The sequence below is a fragment of the Symphalangus syndactylus genome, chromosome 10, assembly GCF_028878055.3.
Source record: "Symphalangus syndactylus isolate Jambi chromosome 10, NHGRI_mSymSyn1-v2.1_pri, whole genome shotgun sequence".
Classification (NCBI taxonomy): domain Eukaryota; kingdom Metazoa; phylum Chordata; class Mammalia; order Primates; family Hylobatidae; genus Symphalangus; species Symphalangus syndactylus.
Window position 1 is genome coordinate 115,030,429 of NC_072432.2, and position 17,842 is coordinate 115,048,270.

Here is a 17,842-nt window from a genome sequence, read left to right on the forward strand (position 1 = left end):
TAAGAAGAAGAAAAGTAGACCCCATCTGTCGTCACATACAAAAATCAATTCAAAATGGATTAAAGACTTAAACGTAAGGCCTGAAACTATAAAACTACTAGAAGAAAACCTAGGAGAAATGCTTCAGGACATGGGTCTAGGCAAAGATTTTATGGCTAAGACTTCAAAAGCACAGGCAACAAAAACAAAAATAGACAAATAAGACTGTATTAAATCAAAAGCATCTGCACTGCAAAGAAACAGTCAACAGAGTAAAAAGACAACCTGCAGAATGGGAGAAAATATTTGCAAATTATTCATCGACCAAGGGACTAATATCCAGAATATACAAGGAATACAAATGACTCAACAGCAAAAAACAATAATATTAAGTGGGCAAAGGACATGAATAGACATTTCTCAAAAGAAAACAAATGGCCAACGGGCATATGAAAAAATGCTCAGCTGGGTGCAGTGGCTCACACCTGTAGTCCCAACACTTTGGGAGGCCGAGGCGGGCGGATCACAAGGTCAAGAGATCGAGAATATCCTGGCCAACATGGTGAAACCCGGTCTCTACTAAAAATACAAAAATTAGCTGGGCATGGTGGCATGCACCTGTAGTCCCACCTACTCGGGAGGCTGAGGCAGAAGAATTGCTTGAACCCAGGAAGCAGAGGTTGCAGTGAGTCAAGATCACGCCACTGCACTCCAGCCTGGCGACAGAGCGGGACTCCGTCTCAGAAAAAAAAAAAAAAGCTCAACATCACTAATCATCAGAGAAATGCAAATCAAAACCGCAATGAGATATCATCTCACCTCAGTTAGAATGGCTGTTATCAAAAAGACAAATGCTAGCGAGCAGGTGCAGAAAAGGGAACTCTTATACACTGTTGGTGGGAATGTAAGTTAGTACAGCCATCATAGAAAGCAGTATGGAGATTTCTCAAAAAACTAAAAATTGAACTATCTCATGATTCAACAGTTCCACTACTGGGATAAATAACCCTAGAGATACTGATTCCTAGGAAATCAGTACCTGATTTCCTTTCCTTTGGATAAATAACCCAGGAGTGGGATTGCTGGATCATATGGTAGTCCTATTTTTAGTTTTTTGAGAAATCTCCTTACTTCTCTCCATAATGGAAATCAGTATCCAAATGAAAGGAGAGATATCTGCACGCCCTTGTTTACTGCAGCACTATTCCAAGAGCCAAGATATGGAATCAACCTAAGTGTCCATCAACAGGTGAATGGAAAAAGAAAATGTGGTACCTATACACAATGGAATATATCCAGCCATAAAAAAAAATATGGAAGCCCTGTCATTTGCAGCAAGATGGGTGGAACTGGAGGTCATTATGTTACGTGAAACAAGCCAGACACAAAAAGACAAATTTCACATGTTCTCACTCATGTGAGAGCTAAAAAAAAAAAAAAGGTAGAATTAATGGGAGTAGAGAGTAGAATGATGGTTACTAGAGGCTGGGAAGTGGCGGCGGGGGGAGGATGAGGTTGATTAATGGGTACGAACATACTGTTTGATAGAAATAAGATAAATTGAAATAAGAAATAATAAAAAATAAGTTGATAGTACAGTAGGATGACTACAGTTAACAATAATTTATTGTGTATTCCAAAATAGCTAGAAGAGAAGGTTTGAAATGTTTCCAACACAAAGAAATGATAAATGTTTAGCCGGGCCCAGTGGCTCATGCCTGTAATCCCAGCATTTTGGGAGGCCTAGGCAAGAGGATCACTGAGGTCAGGAGTTCCAGACCAACCTCGCCAACATGGTGAAACCCCATCTCTACTAAAAATATGAAAATTAGCTGGGCATGGTGGTGAGCACCTATAAACCCAGCTACTTGGGAGGCTGAGGCAGGAGAATCGCTTGAACCCGGGAGGCAGAGGTTGCAGTGAGCTGAGATCACACCACTGCACTCCAGCCTAGGTGATGAGAGTGAAACTCTGTCTCCAAAAAAAAAAAAAAAAAAAGAAAAGAAAAGAAATAATGTTGAAGGTGATGGATACCCCAGTTACCCTGATTTGCTCATTACACGTTGTGTGCAAGTATCAAAACATCATATGTACCCCATAAATATGTACAATTAATATGTATCAGTTAAAAAAAGTTAATGAGGATGGTACCAATATTATAGCCTCATTTAGCAGATGAGGAAACTGAGGCACTGAGACATGAATTAAGACACCTGAAATCATAGAGCAGAGTCCAGACTTGAACCCAGACTGTCCAGTTCCAGTGTCCCAGCTCTAGGTCATGACCTCAGGGTCATCCCCCTCCCCTGCCTCCATTTAGCCTTCACTGTGACCCCCAGCTGCAGCCTGACATCAGTGTGATTATTCACGGGGAGGGCAACCTGGGGCCACTGAAGGCCGGTTTGCTTTGAGCACTGCTCTCCAATGAGGCTGGAAGCCCTTTGAGGGGCTGTGTCGTATTCACCGCAGGATGCCCAGGTCCCGTCCAGCTGGCGGAATCACTGTTGGTTGAGTGAATTCTTGAACGTCTGTGCATGGCACGCATGTGCCTGCCATTTGCTCATCTTTACCACACTTGGCTGCAATGGCTGTCACCTCCAACAGGCCGCTTGCCAGGGACAGAGAGCTCAGGAACAGCCAAGGAGACTAGAACTGCTCAGCTGGGGACATGGAGCCTAGGGGGCCCTGGCAGACCCCCAAGCCTCTCCTGGGTTGTCCTGGCCAATTCACAGGGAGGCTGACCCCAGCTTCCAGGAATAAAAGATTCTGACCTCTCCGTGGCAATGAGCCCCTGTCCCAGGGGTGTGCGGGAGATCCCTGGTTATCTTGAGGTGTCTCCAGGGTATATCCGCTGAAACCCCACCTCCTCTTCACTGCCCACTGAGCCTGGGACCAGCTGCTGGTCACGTGCTTGGCCCTGTAGCGTGCTCCCCAGTGTGCTTCCCGCCCCCTGCCGCGGCGCCTCCCGGCTCACCTCCCCACCCCACCTGCCAGCTGCGGCTCTCCGCGGGAGATCTCACCGTTCTGGAGACGGGGCTCGCTCGCTCTCATTGTAGACTGGAAGAACGGGCTGTCTGGGCCTTAGGAAAGGCCCACGCTGTATAAGGCATGGGGAAAGGAAAGGAAGAAAGGCAAGGAACAAGAAGGAGGGCTTCCAACTGCCGCTTCCTGCCGGCTGCAGGCCTCCCTTCCTAAGCTGAGCTGAGGCTTCCTCTCCACGGGCTGGGGAGGAGGCGCCAGGAGGCCTCGGCGGGTCCGCAATTGGCCTGGACGGCAGTTCTCACGAAAGGTCCTGGGCCGGCATCATCAGCCTCACCTGGGAACTGGTTAGAACTACAAATTCCCTCGGCCCCACCCAGACCCACGTCAAGGGCAGCTGTGGAGTGGGGCGCGGCGATGCGCGCGTTAACAGCCCTCCAGGTGATTCTGCCGCGCAGAGGAGGAAAGAATCGGAGAAAGGAAGGGGAGAGGGAGGCGGCTTCTTTACGGCTAATTGGACACCTGCTCTTCCCCTTCCCCTTCCCAGGCTTCTTAGCCCGGGCTTGGACAGCCGCCCTCCGGCCAGCGGGGATGAGGCTGCGCTGCGCTCCGGGAGCGCCAATGGCGTGACTGGCCCCGCGCGGAGCAGCGACAGTAAGGCTGGGTGGCGGGGAGCTGGGACCTAAGCCGCGCGCACACCCCTTTCTCTGCGTCTGGTGGAGGTGCACAGAGGCTTTTGAGTCAGGCCCAAGCGCAGCCAGGTGACCTCCCCGCGGGCTTTCAAGCCTGGGCTCGGTGGACAGCCCCCTCTCCTGTGAGTCCCGCAGTCCTGTACGCGCCCGGTGGAGCCCCGGGCTGCGGGCCCCGCTGGGAGGCGGGTACTCGTCCTCCAGGAGTTACCGGTGAGCCCTTGACCGTGGCAGGTCCTCTCCAGCCGCGAGCGACCCCTCAGTTCCTGCCGATGCCTGCTGGCCTTCGGCATCCTCCAGTCGAGGGTCAGGATCAGGGAGCGAGGCCTCACGCGGGCGCCCTCCTTGCAGGTGCCCGGCCACCCCGCGTCTCCGCCGGGAGCCATGAATCTCAGTAGCGCCAGTAGCACGGAGGAAAAGGCAGTGACGACCGTGCTCTGGGGTGAGTGGGGACTCAGGCTCCTTCCCAGAGACACGCCCCACCTCCGGCGCGCAGCAGCTTGGGGCGCAGGTGAGCCCCTCCCCTGGGAACGAATGGAGGGCCCCACTTCCCTCCCTTTCTCCTCCGCAGGCTGCGAGCTCAGTCAAGAGAGGCGGACTTGGACCTTCAGACCCCAGCGGGAGGGGAAGCAGAGCTGCAGGCTGTTGCTTCATACGGTTGGTGTTCCCAAAAGAGGGGAGGAGGATGGAGTCCGGGGACTTTCTGGTCCCAACAGAGGACTGTGGGTTTCTCCCGTCTGCCTTCAGGGTGATGAGGGGCCTCTGTCTATTTTCAACCTGCTCAGATTTGCTTGGGGGAGAAAGCCAAAGAGGAGATGCATCGCGTGGAGATCCTGCCCCCAGCAAACCAGGAGGACAAGAAGACGCAGCCGGTCACCATTGCCTCGCTCCAGGCCTCAGTCCTCCCCATGGTGCGCCTTTCCCTGCTGGCTGGAAAACTGCTGCCAGCCCCAGCCTCACCCTCACCCTTACCCTTGGGTGGGGATGGACACACACGAGGGTGCATTCACCCTACAGAAATGAGCCATGCCAGGGAGGTAGCACAGCCCATGCAGAAAGCCGGGGTCCAGCCCAGCTCACCCCTTCCTAGAGCTGTGTGTCCTTGGGCAAGTTAAGCTGTCTGCAAAAATTACACTTTAAACCAGGGGTCCCCAACCGCCAGGCCAAGGACCAGAACCTGTCTGTGGCCTGTTAGGAACCGGTCGGCACAGCAGGAGGTGAGCAGCCAGCTAGCCAGCATTAGCCCTGAGCCCCGACTCCCGTCAGATCAGAGCGGCATTAGATTCTCAGAGGAGCATGAACCCCATCATAAGCTGTGCGTGCGAGGGGTCTAGGTTGCATGCTTCTTATGAGAATCGAATGCCTGATCTGAGGTGGAGCAGTTTCATCCCAAAACCACCCCCCACTCCCACCCCATCCATGCAAAAATTGTCTTCGAGGAAACCGTTCCCTGGTGCCAAAAAGATTGGAGACTGCTGCTTTAAACCATTCACTGCTAGTGACAGGAACATGGTCGATCTACGTGTTGGTTGTGCATCCAGAAATTCTCTAGTTTCTAATAACTTATCTCAAGTTTTCTATGCATATAATTGTGAATAATGGCAGTTTTTGCCTTTCTTTTTTTTTTTTTTTTTTTTTTTGAGGTGGAGTCTCGCTCTGTCACCCAGGCTGGAGTGCAGTGGTGCAATCTCAGCTCACTGCAACCTCTGCCTCTCAGGTTCAAGCGATTCTCATGCCTCAGCCTTCAGAGTAGCTGTGATTACAGGTGTGCACCACCATGCCCGGCTAATTTTTGTATTCTTAGTAGAGACGGGGTTTCACAATGTTGCCCATGCTAGTCTCGAACTCCTGACCTCAGGTGATTCGCCCACCTTGGCCTCCCAAATTGCTGGGATTACAGGCGTGAGCCACTGCACCAGGTCTTTTTTCTTTCTTTCTTTCTTTCTTTTAATCCTACTGCACTGGCTAGGCCCTGCAGTGGAATATTGGGTGAACATGAGATCAGGTCTGACATCCTTATTTCCTTCCTGTTTTTTAAAAAAGAAGCATTTGGTAAGTACATTTTGTCAGGTTAAGGAAGTTCCCATCTAATACACTCTGCTTTTAAAAAATTGCTTTGCTTTGAAATCATGAAAGGGGGTTAAATTTTACCAAATGCTTTTCTATTCATATGATTCTAGGTTCTTTAGTCCATGTGATAAATTATATGAAGCGAATAATATCTGAGTTCCTTTGCCATCCTGGGATAAATACCACTGGTCATGTTACAAATTCTGGATTTGTTCTACTCATATACTGAGACCTTTCTTTTACCTATATACATGTGAGGTTGGCCTATAAATGATAGTATTTAGGTGTTCAGGACATGCTAGCCTGAGGGTGGAGGGTTCTCTCCTATTCCATGGAACAGTGAATGGAAGACTAGGATCAGCCGTCCTTGGAGGTTTGGGAGACCCCTCTGTCAAACTGCCCTCAGGCTTACTTTACTGTTCTATTTATACATACTTCGTAGGCAATCTCATCCAGTCCTGTGGTTTTCAAGGCCATCTAAACAAATGAAGACTCGGGAACTTATTTCTATAAACCCAACCTCTCTTGAGCTCCAAGTCCTATATCCAACTAAATGGCTTTAATAGATATCTAATAAATATCCCGAATTTAACATGTCTAAATCCACATATTCAATTTTTAGCTCTAATCCACCCACCTCCCCTTCAACCTGATTTTCTCTCAGAAAACAGCTGTTTTTCCAGTTAGCCAGGACAAAACTTTTTTTTTTTTTTTCTTTTTTTTCCTGAGATGGAGTTTCACCCTTATCACCCAGGCTGGAGTGCAATGGTGTGATCTCGGCTCACTGCAACCTCCGCATCCCAGGTTCAAGCGATTCTCCCATCTCAGCCTCCCGAGTAGCTGGGATTACAGGCATGTTCCACAATGCCCGGCTAATTTTTGTAATTTTAGTAGAGATGGGTTTTTGCCATGTTGGTCAGGCTGGTCTTGAACTCCTGACCTCAGGTGATGTACCTGCCTTGGCCTCCCAAAGTGCTGGGATTACAGGCATGAGCCACCACACCCAGCCAAACCCTCTTTTTTCCCACACCCATATCTGATCTACCGGCAGTCCTGTTGTCTCTGCCTCCATCTTATACCCTGATGGACCACATCTCATCGTCTTGCCTGCTACCCCTGGTACAGGTGACAGTTGCCTGTGGCTCCATTTTAATTGCACAGCCTTCCACCTGGTCTACCTACCATCACATGGTCCCCTGTAGTCTATTCCAGGGTAGGCAAACTAGAGGGCTTGAATCTAGCCCTCTGCCTGTTTTTTTGTAGGTAGTTTTACTGGGAAAACAGCCACACTCATTCATTTGTACCCTGTCCATGGCTGCTTTTCCTCCCTAACAGCAGATTTCAGTAGGCTCCATGGAGACCATATGGTTTGCAAGCCTAAAATGTTACCTTCTGACTCTTTACAGAAAGTTTCCTTGTCTGTGCTCCACACACTTGCCAAAAAGATCTTTTTTTTTCTTTTTTTCTTTTTTTTTTTTTTTTTTTTGAGACAGAATCTTGCTTTGACACCCAGGCTGGAATGCAGTGGTGTAATCTCGGCTCACTGCAACCTCCACCTCCTTAGTAGCCAGGACAACAGGCGTTCCCCACCATGCTCGGGTAATTTTTTTTTTTTTTTTTTTTTTGTATTTTTAGTAGAGACGGGGTTTCACCATGTTGGCCAGGCTGGTCTTGAACTTCTGACTTCAAGTGATCCACCTGCCTCGGCCTCCCAAAGTGCTGAGATTACAGGCGTGAGCCACTATGCCTGGCCAAAAAGATCCTTTTAAACACAGGTCAGATCATGTGGCTTCTCTGCTAGGACACTTAGGTCATGGCTCTCTCTCACTTGGAATAAGAGCCGAGAGTGTATCATGACCTGCTTCGAAGCCTTTGTGTTCTGGCCTCAGCAGCCTCTCTGTTTCAGGTGTGTTTTATGTCTTATGTTCCAGGTATGTATCTTTTACACAGTATGTAGCTAGATTTTGTTCTATCTGGCCAGTATAGTCTGTATTCATTGTGATTGCTGATGTAATTGGATTTGTGGCATGTACTTTGTACCCCTACTTTCTTTGCTTTTTTATTTTCTTCTCCTTTTCCTATATTTTATTAGATTAATTAAAGTTCCTTTTCCCCTTCTCTACTGGTTTGGAAGTTATAGAATCTCATTCTAGTTTTTTACTGGTTATCTTTAATTTTTTTAACAATCATACATGACTCAGAGTTTAGAATTAATGTTTTATTTCCTCCCAGACAATCCAAGGAGCTTTTCTGATTCTCCTCTTTTTATTTTTTTATTTTCGAAATGGAGTCTCACTTTGTTGCCCAGGCTAGAGTGCAGTGCTGAGGTCTTGGCTCACTGCAACCTCCACCTCCCAGGTGATTCAAGTGATTCTCCTGCCTCAGCCTCCCGAGTAGCTGGGATTACAGGTATGCACCATCATGCCCAGCTAATTTTTGTATTTTTAAAAGAGACAGGGATTCACCATGTTGGCCAGGCTGGTCTTGAACTCCTGACCTCAGGTGATCCGCCTGCCTTGGCCTCCCAAAGTGCTAGAATTATAGGTGTGAGCCACCACACCTGGCCTGATTCTCATCTTTTTAACTTCGGCATTATTATCTAGTGTTCTAGCTCCAACTTGTCAGCCTACTCAACACTACTCATTACTAGTACTATTGTATTTTCCAGTTAATTCTTATGTAGGTTTACTTTGTTTACCAATTAGTTTGGTTACCACTGCTTCTTGCACCCACTTCTTCCTTCTTGATTTAGTTTCTTATCCTTTTTAGCAACATACTTTAGTAAGCCTGAGAATGGTAAACTTATTCAGGCTTTGTCTGGAAATATGATTTTGCCCTCATTCCTTCATGATGGTTTGGCTGTGTATATAATTCTAGGTAGAGAGTTTCCTTCAGCTTTGAAGCTGTTCTATTCTGGTTCCCAATGTTGCTATTGAAGTCCTCAATCTGTCTGATTATTCCCTTTTTGGAGATGTCTTTCCTCTCTGGTTTATTTTAAGATAATGTCTCTTGTTTTTATTTTCTATAGTTTTACCATGATGTGTTCAGGTGTAGGTTTATTTTTATTTATATGTTCAGGACTTAGGTTTTCAGATATGAGGATCTATGTCTTTGATCAATTCTGGAAAATTATTGGTTGTTTTTCCTTTGAATATTGGCTGTCTTCCAATCTCCCTAGTCCCTTTTCCAGTTAGATATATGTTGGGCCTTCTCACTCTGTCCCCCGTGTTAGCTCATCTTTCATGTTTCTTTAAATCTTTCCCTCTGTGCCTTATACTGAGTCATTCCTTCACAGCATTATTGATCATACTAATTCTGCTTCTGCTGTTTTATTCTGCTTTTTAATCACTTGATCAGGTGTTTTTGTTTTTTTTTTGTTTTGTTTTTTGTTTTGAGGCAGAGTCTCACTCTGTTGCCCAGGCCAGAGTGCAGTGGCGCGATCTCGGCTCACTGCAAGCTCTGCCTCCCGGGTTCACGTCATTCTCCTGCCTCAGCCTCCCGAGTAGCTGGGACTACAGGCGCCCGCCAACACGGCTCGGCTAATTTTTTTGTATTTTTGTAGAGATGGGGTTTCACTGTGTTAGCCAGGATGGTCTCGATCTCCTGACCTCGTGATCCGCCCTCCTCGGCCTCCCAAAGTGCTGGGATTACAGGCGTGAGCCACCGCGCCCAGCTATTTTTGTTTTAAAGACAAAGTCTTGCTCTGTTGCCCAGGTTGGAGTGCAGTAGCCTGATCATGGCTCACTGCAGCCTCAAACTCCTGGGCTCAAGTGATCTCCCACTCAGCCTCCTGAGTAGCTGGGACTTACAGGCATGAGCCACCATGCCCAGCTAATGTTTATTAGTTTTTTGTAGAGCTGGAGTCTCACTATGTTATCCAGGCTGGTTTCTAATTTCTGACCTCAAGCATTCCTCCCACCTCGGCCTCTCAAAGTGCTGGGATTATAGGCGTGAGCCACCATGCCCATCCTCAGCTTTGGGTTTTTTATATCTAGAAAGCTGCATTTGGTTCTTTTTCTTTTCATAATGTCTTGTTCTTATGATTATGATTCCTACTTTTATATTTACTTGGTTTTAAACTTATATATATACATGTATATTTGTGTATATACATATTTTAGAGACAAGATCTTGCTCTGTCGCCCAGTCTGGAGTGCAGTGGTGCAATCATAGCTCACTGCAGCCTTGAACTCCTGAGTTCAAGTGATCTTCCTGCCTCAGCCTCCCCCCCGAGTAGCCTGGGCTACAGGCGTGCATCACCACACCCAGCTTTATCTGATTTTTTTTTAGATCAGTGTTCTAAGTTCTTGGTTGGGCTAGTCTGCAGTCACTTGATTTCTTTCTGTTGACTCTAGCTGGATTGTTTCTTGTACGTTTTGTAATTTTATACGGTGAGCTCATCTTTAGTTTATTTTGTTTTTTCCCAAAAGAATTCGATGTGGCCTGAGTTTGGGGAGTGTCCCAACAGAGTGGTTTCGTGTTTGCTTCTGCCATTTACCTCAGGAATATCATAAGCTTGGGATTTTCTATACATTTCTTGGCTTGGCAGTACTCACTGAGTAAATTCAGACCCCATAAGTGAGAGGCACAGCTATGGGTCATGGGCTCTCACTGGAGGCTTCTTTTATTTCCATTCATGCTTCGTTGTTAGCTTCCTTTAATGGTGGCTAGGGTTTTGATTTTTGTTTTTCATTTTCGAGGAGAAGAGGGCTGGTTTGGGCTTTTGAGTCTCTAATCCTCAACACTTACCTTGGGCCTCTCACTAAGGGTACAGCCCTTGAGGATCCTACCCTCCCCATGGTGGTCTCAGCTACAACTCTCCTCCTTGCCTGAGCCCAAGGCCTTGTCTCCTGTCTGTGAGGTTTTTTGTTGTTGTTCTGTGTGTTTTAAAGACAGAGTCTTGTTCTGTCACCCAGGCTGTCAGGCAGTGGTGCAGTCTCGGCTCACTGCAGCCTCCGCTTCCTGGGTTCAAGCAGTTCTCCTGCCTCAGCCCCCTGAGTAGCTGGGATTACAGGTGCGCACCATCACACCTGGCTAATTTTTGTATTTTTAGTAGAAACAGGGTTTCACCATGTTGCCCAGGCTGGTCTCAAACTCCTGACCTCAAGTTATCTGCCTTGGCCTCCCAAAGTGCTTGGATTACAGGCATGAGCCACCGTGCTCAGCCTGTGTGTGAGTTTTGAAGCAAAAAGTCCTGGCTGTTTTCAGGTCCATTTCCCCTCAGTTGCTGCGCACCAGCTCCTGCACCTGCCTCTCTTCATTTCTTTTTTCTTTTTTTCACTCATCACTAATCAGAAGGCATCCTCTCTTCATTTTTTATGTGCAAGGATTCTTCTGTCTTACTGTTCAGCCATGCAGTAGAAACACTGAGTTACATTCTCTCTGGCATTTCTAAGTGGCTCTGGCTGCAGAGTTTGTTTTCACTTATTACCTCCTGTCTGAACTTAGAGTTTAGAAGCTGTAAGTTATTCACTCTAAGTCTCAGTTTCCTCCTCTGTAAAGTATCAGTACTTCCATCATGGGTTTCTTCTGAGGATTTAAATGAGATAAAGCAGATAAAATGCTTAGCAGGTGCCTGGCACGTGGCAGAAGCTCAAAAAAATAAGCTATCATTGTCATTCTAGAAAATGTGGAAAGTTTGGAAAAGTGTAAATACAATAAATACCTTACTATCTACTGACAATATGGTTAGCACTTTAATATATTTTAAGCCTTTATTCTTATGTATATCCATACATTATACATAAGACAAAAGTAGTACTATAGAGGCTCTTGTCATTTATAAGTGTGATGACTGGGGTTTCACGCTCGTGTGTAAGATGTGCCTCCCACAAACCTGGTTACGAGCTGGCACATTACCTGTCTGATGTGAAGAAAGTACTGTACATAAAATCGTGCATCTGCTTTCTCGTTTGATCAGTGTCTCAGTCTGCCCAAGTTGCTATAAGAAAATACTACAGACTGGAGGGCTTTAGCAACAAATGTTTTCTCACAGTTCCGAAGGCTTTGAGGTGTGAGATCAGGGGGCCGGCATGGTTGGGTTCTGGTAAGTGTCCTCTCCCTGAGTTCAGATGGCAGCCTTCTTGCTATGTGTTCACATGTGGGGCAGGAGAGTGGAAAGAAAGAGAGTGAGTGAGTTCTCTAGTGTCTCTTCTTGTAAAGGTACTAGTTCTATCATGAGGGTCCCACCCTCATGACCCCAAACCTAATGACCTCCCAAGGCCCCCATTTCTAAATACTATCACACTGGAGGATAGGGCTTCAACATAGGAATTTGGAGGATGGGGAAACGGCCATAATTTAGCCCAAAGCAATCAGATTCCTCTATCTGACAGCTGCCCTTCAGCTTGGAAGCCCATCTGTGAGCTTAGCAAGAATGGGATTACCAGGTTCAAATTCTTGGACAGAGCCCACCTCAGCAGGGGGGTACAGGACTGAGAACACAGTAAGGTCCACACAACCCGTGAGTAGTGTGTAGGGTTTGGGGAGGGAAATCAACTCAGTATTTCTGCCTGAGGCCAGTGCCCGAGAGGTGCCAGGCCTAAGTGGCCCTGTTTTCTCTGCTTCCTCCCCCTGCAGGTCACCATGGTAGGGGTGCAGCTTTCTCCCCCAGTTACTTTCCAGCTCCGGGCTGGCTCAGGACCCGTGTTCCTCAGTGGCCAGGAACGTTATGGTAAGTCAGAGCCCGGGATCAGGAAGGTCCGAGAGTACCATGCTAGGCAGGGGCTGGGGACATATTAGCTACTCAAACACTGGAGGGATTCTTGAATTTTGGAAGAAAATCCCCAAAGGCAACATGACGGCCAGCAGCCTGGACTGGAAGGCAAGGGCGCTGGTCCCTGTTCTTCTTTACCTGCCATGACCTCTGTAGGCTGCAGCCCCTCACTTGTAAACTTCAAAGAGCAGTTGTGAAGAATAAATGGGATATTCAGGAAAAGCACTCCGCATAATACCCGGCACTAGGGAGCCACTGTTCAGGATGTGGCTGCTGCAGTGATGCAGACCACAGCAACGCAGACCATAGCAACACGGCATGATGCTGACTCCTTCAAGGTCCCTTCAACTGGCCCTCTTTTCTGTATGATTATGCCTCATTCATCAGGGTACTCTCCTGCTAAAAAGCCTTGGCAGGTCCCACTTCTCTTAGGATAAGGTTTCAGTTCTCTAGCTATTTGTTTTAGATTCTTTCCCCCTCTCCCCCTCTTCCTCCCCGACTCTGCCTACCTTTAGCCTTGGCCCCAGCCCTTGCCAAAATGAATCCCCCTCCTACCCAGCCAGAGCCACTTCCCCTGCCTTCTTTCTACCACCCCAGCCCTCTGCAGGGCTCTCCTAGACCCCCTACCCTACCCTGGCCTCCACTGTCAGGAGGGCCAGAAAGGGTGCCGCCCTGTACAGGCGGCAGGCAGGTAACCACTGTCAACTCCAGTCTAGGATTCCTCCAGGGCAGTGCTTGGAGCAACACAGATCACAGAATGGGAGGTGGGCGTTGATTCTGTAGCTCTGAAGCTGTGCCCCTGCATCCTTTCCCATGCTATCACAGAAGCATCAGACCTAACCTGGGAGGAGGAGGAGGAGGAGGAAGAAGAAGGGGAGGAAGAGGAAGAGGAGGAGGAAGACGATGAGGATGAGGATGCAGATGTATCTCTGGAGGAGGAAAGCCCCGTCAAACAAGTCAAAAGGCTGGTGCCCCAGAAGCAGACGAGCGTGGCTAAGGTCGGGGAAGGAGCGTGGCTGTTTGGAAGGAAGTGCTACCCCTACAGAAGCACCTAAGAGGGGTGGGCCACCGGGAGCCTGGGCCAGCCTCCCAAAATGAGTGTGCAGGATGGGCCAAGGCCACCTCAGCTAGTTCTGGCCAGGAGCTCAGCAGGGACCTTGTGGACCTTGGAATCTGTTCTGGCTCTGGACTTTGTCCTAACTCTCCTAATACACTGTTTTTTGGTTCCCAGAAAAAAAAGCTGGAAAAAGAACAAGAGGAAATAAGGTAACTCTTTCTACCTATTAAATTAGCCAAAGTCTCTAGCTGAGATATACAGTGTTAGAAAGAATACTGTGCTGTTGGCATGTACGTGTACAAATGTACACACGGTGTGTCTACTTGTACACGCAGGCACACGGGTATGGAAGTGCTGGAGGGTGGCATCACCTTTCTGGAAGAGCATTACAACGTTCTTATCTTGGGACCTAATTCCACTGAAGGCAATTCCTTCCACAGAATTCCATCCAAAATTCAGGGGAAATTATCTGCACTAAGATGCTTCTCATGGCCAGGTGCGGTGGCTCATGCCTGTAATCCCAGCACTTTGGGAGGCCAAGGCAGGCGGATCACTTGAAATCAGGAGCTCGAGACTAGCCTGGTCAACATGATGAAACCCTGTCTCTACTAAAAATAAAAAATTAACCAGGCCTGGTGGCATGCCTGTAATCCCAGCTACACAGGAGGCTGAGGCATGAGAATTGCTTGAGCCCGGGGAGAAGTTGCAGTGAGCCAAGATGATGCCACTGCGCTCCAGCCTGGATGACAGAGCGAGACTTGGTCTCAAAAAACAAAATTAAAAAAAGACACTTATCACGGCATTATTCGAATAGTGAAAAAATGGAAGCATTCTAAATGTCTACCAATATAAAAATCAACTAAGCTACATCTCTCTTCTCAATGGAATATTACATAATGCTTATGAAGAATATAGCGACCCGGAACGTATGTGTATAGTTTTGGTTTGTTTGTTTAATGAAACAGGGTTTTGCTCTGCCATCCAGGCTGGAGTGTGATGGCACAATCATGGCTCACTGCAGCCTTAACTTCCTGGGCTCAAGCGATCCTCCCACCTCAGCTTTCCAAGTAGCTAGGACTATAGGCATGTGCCACTGTGCATGGCTAACTTTTAAGTTTTGTGTAGAGACAGGGTCTTTCTATGTTGCCCAGGCTGATCTCAAACTCCTGGCCTCAAGCAATCCTCCTGCCTCAGCCTCCCAAAGCACTGGAATTACAAGTGTGAGCCTCTGCACCTGACAAGAATATTGATAGTTCATATAGCAGGATATAAAGTCATTTTTATTTTATTTCACATATTTTTTAAAAGAGTTTGACCAGGCCGGGTGCGGTGGTTCACGCCTGTAATCCCAGCACTTTGGGAAGCCAAGGTGGAAGGATCACTTGAGGTCAGGAGTTCAAGACCAGCCTGGCCAACATAGCAAAACCCTGTCTCTACTAAAAATACAAAATTCAGCTGGGCGTGGTGCCATGTGCCTGTAATCCCAGCTACTCGGGAGGCTGAGGCAGGAGAATCACTTAGACCCGGAATGCAAAGGATGCAGTGAGCCAAGATCACACCACTGCACTCCAGCCTGGGCAACAGAGCAAGACTCCATCTCAGAAAAAAAAAAAAGTTTGACCAAAAAAAAAATAATAACCCCGAAAGAAAATACACCAAAATGTTTAGTGTGGGCAGTAAACTATAAGTAATGTATTTTCTTGTCTATTTGCTACATTTTGTACAAAATGGTTAATATTTTATAATGAAAAAGATATTTGTGGGCCAGTTGTGGTGGTGCACACCTGCAGTCCCAGCTACTCAGGAGGCTGAGGCAGGAGGATCACTTGAGCCCAGGAGGTCGAGGCTGCAGTGAGCTGTGATGGTGTCACTGCACTCCAGCCTGGGCAACAGAACCAGACTCCATCTCAAAAACAAAACAAAACAAAAGACATTTGTGATAACCAAATGAAGATGGAAGCCTAAGGAAAACACATATGTGTGTGCATGGACACACACACACACACACACACACACAGCTTTGTTTAGAGTCTGAGTGGTCCCCAGGAGGAGCAGCCGGGCTTGCTTTCCAGGGTGGGCACTGGGAGGGCCACGCCACTGGTCTGGAGCTGAGTTCTCTCCCTGACCCCAATCCCACTCCTGCTCTGCTCCACCCTGTTGCAGAGCCAGCGTTAGAGACAAGAGCCCTGCGAAAAAGGTGAGTAGGACCAGAGGGCTGTGGCCCCTGGGACAGGCGAGTATTCTCTGGAGGGAGCTGCCTGGTTTGGAGGAGGGAATGGGATCCTGGAGCCCTGCCTTCCCTCCACAGGCCAAAGCCACAGCCAGAGCCAAGAAGCCAGGATTCAAGAAATGAGGAGCCACGCCTTGGGGGGCACGGTACAAAGTGGGCCTTCCCTGGGCTGTGCTGTGGGCACAGGGTGCCCCTGTCCAGCCCCTCTATCTGTGTCAGAATGTGACAGGGGTGTTGTGGGGGCAACATGAGAGCCCCTCACCCCCAACTCTCCGCTTTCGGGAGGCCCCCAGTGAAGAGCCCCACCTCGGGGTCACAATAAAGTTGCCTGGTCAGGACTTTCCTTCTCTTTCCTGGAGCCGGCCTTCTTGTCCGCTGCACCAGCCCAAGTCCCCGGCAGAGGGCAGCCTTGAACCAGCGCACCCGGGGCCTGAGGTCATACCCGCCTCCCTGCGCCCAGCCCCTGGGGCCTGAGCCTGCTGTGTCCCTCATCTTCGCCACCCCCAATTCTCCCCCAGTGGCGATGGAAGAGCCTAGAGTCTGCCTTTTGCTGAGCTGTGTATCAGGTGGATTTCCAGCCAGCATACTCCCTCTGGGCAGGGCTAGGTTTATAGGCACCCAAGGGCTACGGCTGCTCAAGCTACCAGAAAGGGCCTCGCCCTAGGACGCCAGCCCCCAGGGTCTTCTCCTGACCCTATTCCTGTCAGGCAGCTACTGTGTGCAGAGCATCTGTAGGGAGCTCAGGGACATCCGCTCTCCCTGCTTGCTTCTGTTAGGGGCCAGCTCTTCTTATAGGGACCTCCCACATGTGAAGATCTGTGTCAGGCAGGAGCCAGAGGCCCGCACCCTCAAGAAAACCTTTGAGGTGGGGTAGACAGGGTGAGCTTTACAGAGGCACCAAGCCCCACATGCTATCCAGCAGGCCTCAGTCAAGCATAGGGGCGAGGCCAAGAGAGGACTGGAAAATGGGGGGGACCCCCACCCTCTCCCCGGTGTGCAGAGGAGACTCTGGAGGGCTGTTCACCCGTGGGTGACCCTGGCGCAGTTCCTGGAACAGGCAGACACACAGACGGGCCCTCCACTCGGGGTTATCCATGCAGCGCCTCTGCTAGCTTCTCCCTGCCTCTCCCCAGCACCCTCTGGGGCCAGGCCGGAAGTGAACCAGTGGGGAGCTGGTCCTGCCGTCCTGCCTAGGACCCCCAGGTATGGGGCCCAGGAGGTCGGAGCTCTTTGAACACCTACCTAGGAAAGTCAACAACCAGGCTGGGGCCTCCTGTCCAGCTATAGCTTCTTTTGAGACCAGAGACAGAGGTAGCAGAGGGCAGGGTTGTATTCTTTTTTTTTTTTTTTTTAATATTTTTTTTAGAGACAGGGTCTCACTCTGTCACCAAGGCTGGAGGGCAGTGGCACAGTCTTAGCTCACAGCAGCCTCAACCTCCTGGACTCAAGCAATCCTCCCACCTCAGCCTCCCAAAGTGCTGGAACTACAGGCACGAGCCACCACACCAAAACAAATTTTAAAATTTTTTGTAGAGACCGGGGGTCTTTTTATGTTGCCCAGGCCAGTCTCCAACTCCTGGGCTCAAGAGATCCTCCCGCCTCAGCCTCCCAAAATGCTGGGATTACAGACGTGAGCCACTGCACCCACCCAGGGTGGCATTCTCCCTGCATGTTTCTTACACCCATGAGACAGATGTGGGTGCTGTCCCGCCCTCCAACAGACAAGCCACTAACTTCAGGTCACCCAGAGTCCCACCCTCCAACAAATGGACGAGCTATTACAGGTTGCCAGAGTCCCATCCTCCAACAAGGGGACAAACCACTAACTTCAGGTCACCCAGAGTGACAAAGGGGACTGCTCCATGTGGGCAGCTGGTGCTTTTTGAACTTGGTTTCATCCACAGTGACCCGAGTTAGACAAACCCAATTCCTCACCTTCAGGTCACTTACAGTCTAGTGGAAACAAAACCCAACACAACAATTTCAGTTGCTGTCTGGTGCTTTGAAGGGAGTGGAACAGGTGTACTTGGGGGGCAGGGGGAAGCAGTTTGGTGAGAAGGTCTCCTGGAGGAGGCAATGGACAAGAAGGGGCCAATGGGCTTCATGAGGAGCTGGCAGAGGAC

At 48.9% G+C, this 17,842-nt stretch overlaps 1 protein-coding gene and 1 non-coding gene across 10 annotated transcripts; both read left to right on the forward strand.

Annotated features, from left to right (window-relative positions):
* The first annotated feature begins 2,547 nt into the window (after window positions 1-2,547).
* NPM2 (nucleophosmin/nucleoplasmin 2) lies at window positions 2,548-16,057 on the forward strand. 9 transcript variants are annotated; one of them, XM_063611415.1, is made up of 9 exons: window positions 2,550-3,399; window positions 3,506-3,612; window positions 3,999-4,089; window positions 4,219-4,304; window positions 4,433-4,558; window positions 12,297-12,390; window positions 13,258-13,430; window positions 13,664-13,698; window positions 13,825-15,184. In XM_063611415.1, exons 3-9 carry the CDS (start codon window positions 4,032-4,034, stop codon window positions 14,045-14,047), a joined length of 795 nt encoding a protein of 264 aa, XP_063467485.1. In that variant the 5' UTR covers window positions 2,550-3,399; window positions 3,506-3,612; window positions 3,999-4,031; the 3' UTR covers window positions 14,048-15,184. The 9 variants fall into 9 exon arrangements, with proteins under 9 accessions (XP_063467487.1, XP_063467488.1, XP_063467485.1 ...); XM_055295595.2 differs by lacking the exons at window positions 3,506-3,612; window positions 13,825-15,184 and adding exons at window positions 15,653-15,686; window positions 15,798-16,057 and having other exon boundaries at window positions 2,556-3,399; window positions 13,258-13,396; XM_055295591.2 differs by lacking the exons at window positions 3,506-3,612; window positions 13,825-15,184 and adding exons at window positions 15,653-15,686; window positions 15,798-16,057 and having other exon boundaries at window positions 2,886-3,399.
* LOC129492447 (small nucleolar RNA U13) lies at window positions 11,484-11,586 on the forward strand. Its single transcript, XR_008660894.1, has one exon. It is a non-coding gene; the product is annotated as a small nucleolar RNA U13 (small nucleolar RNA).
* Window positions 16,058-17,842: the final 1,785 nt, after the last annotated feature.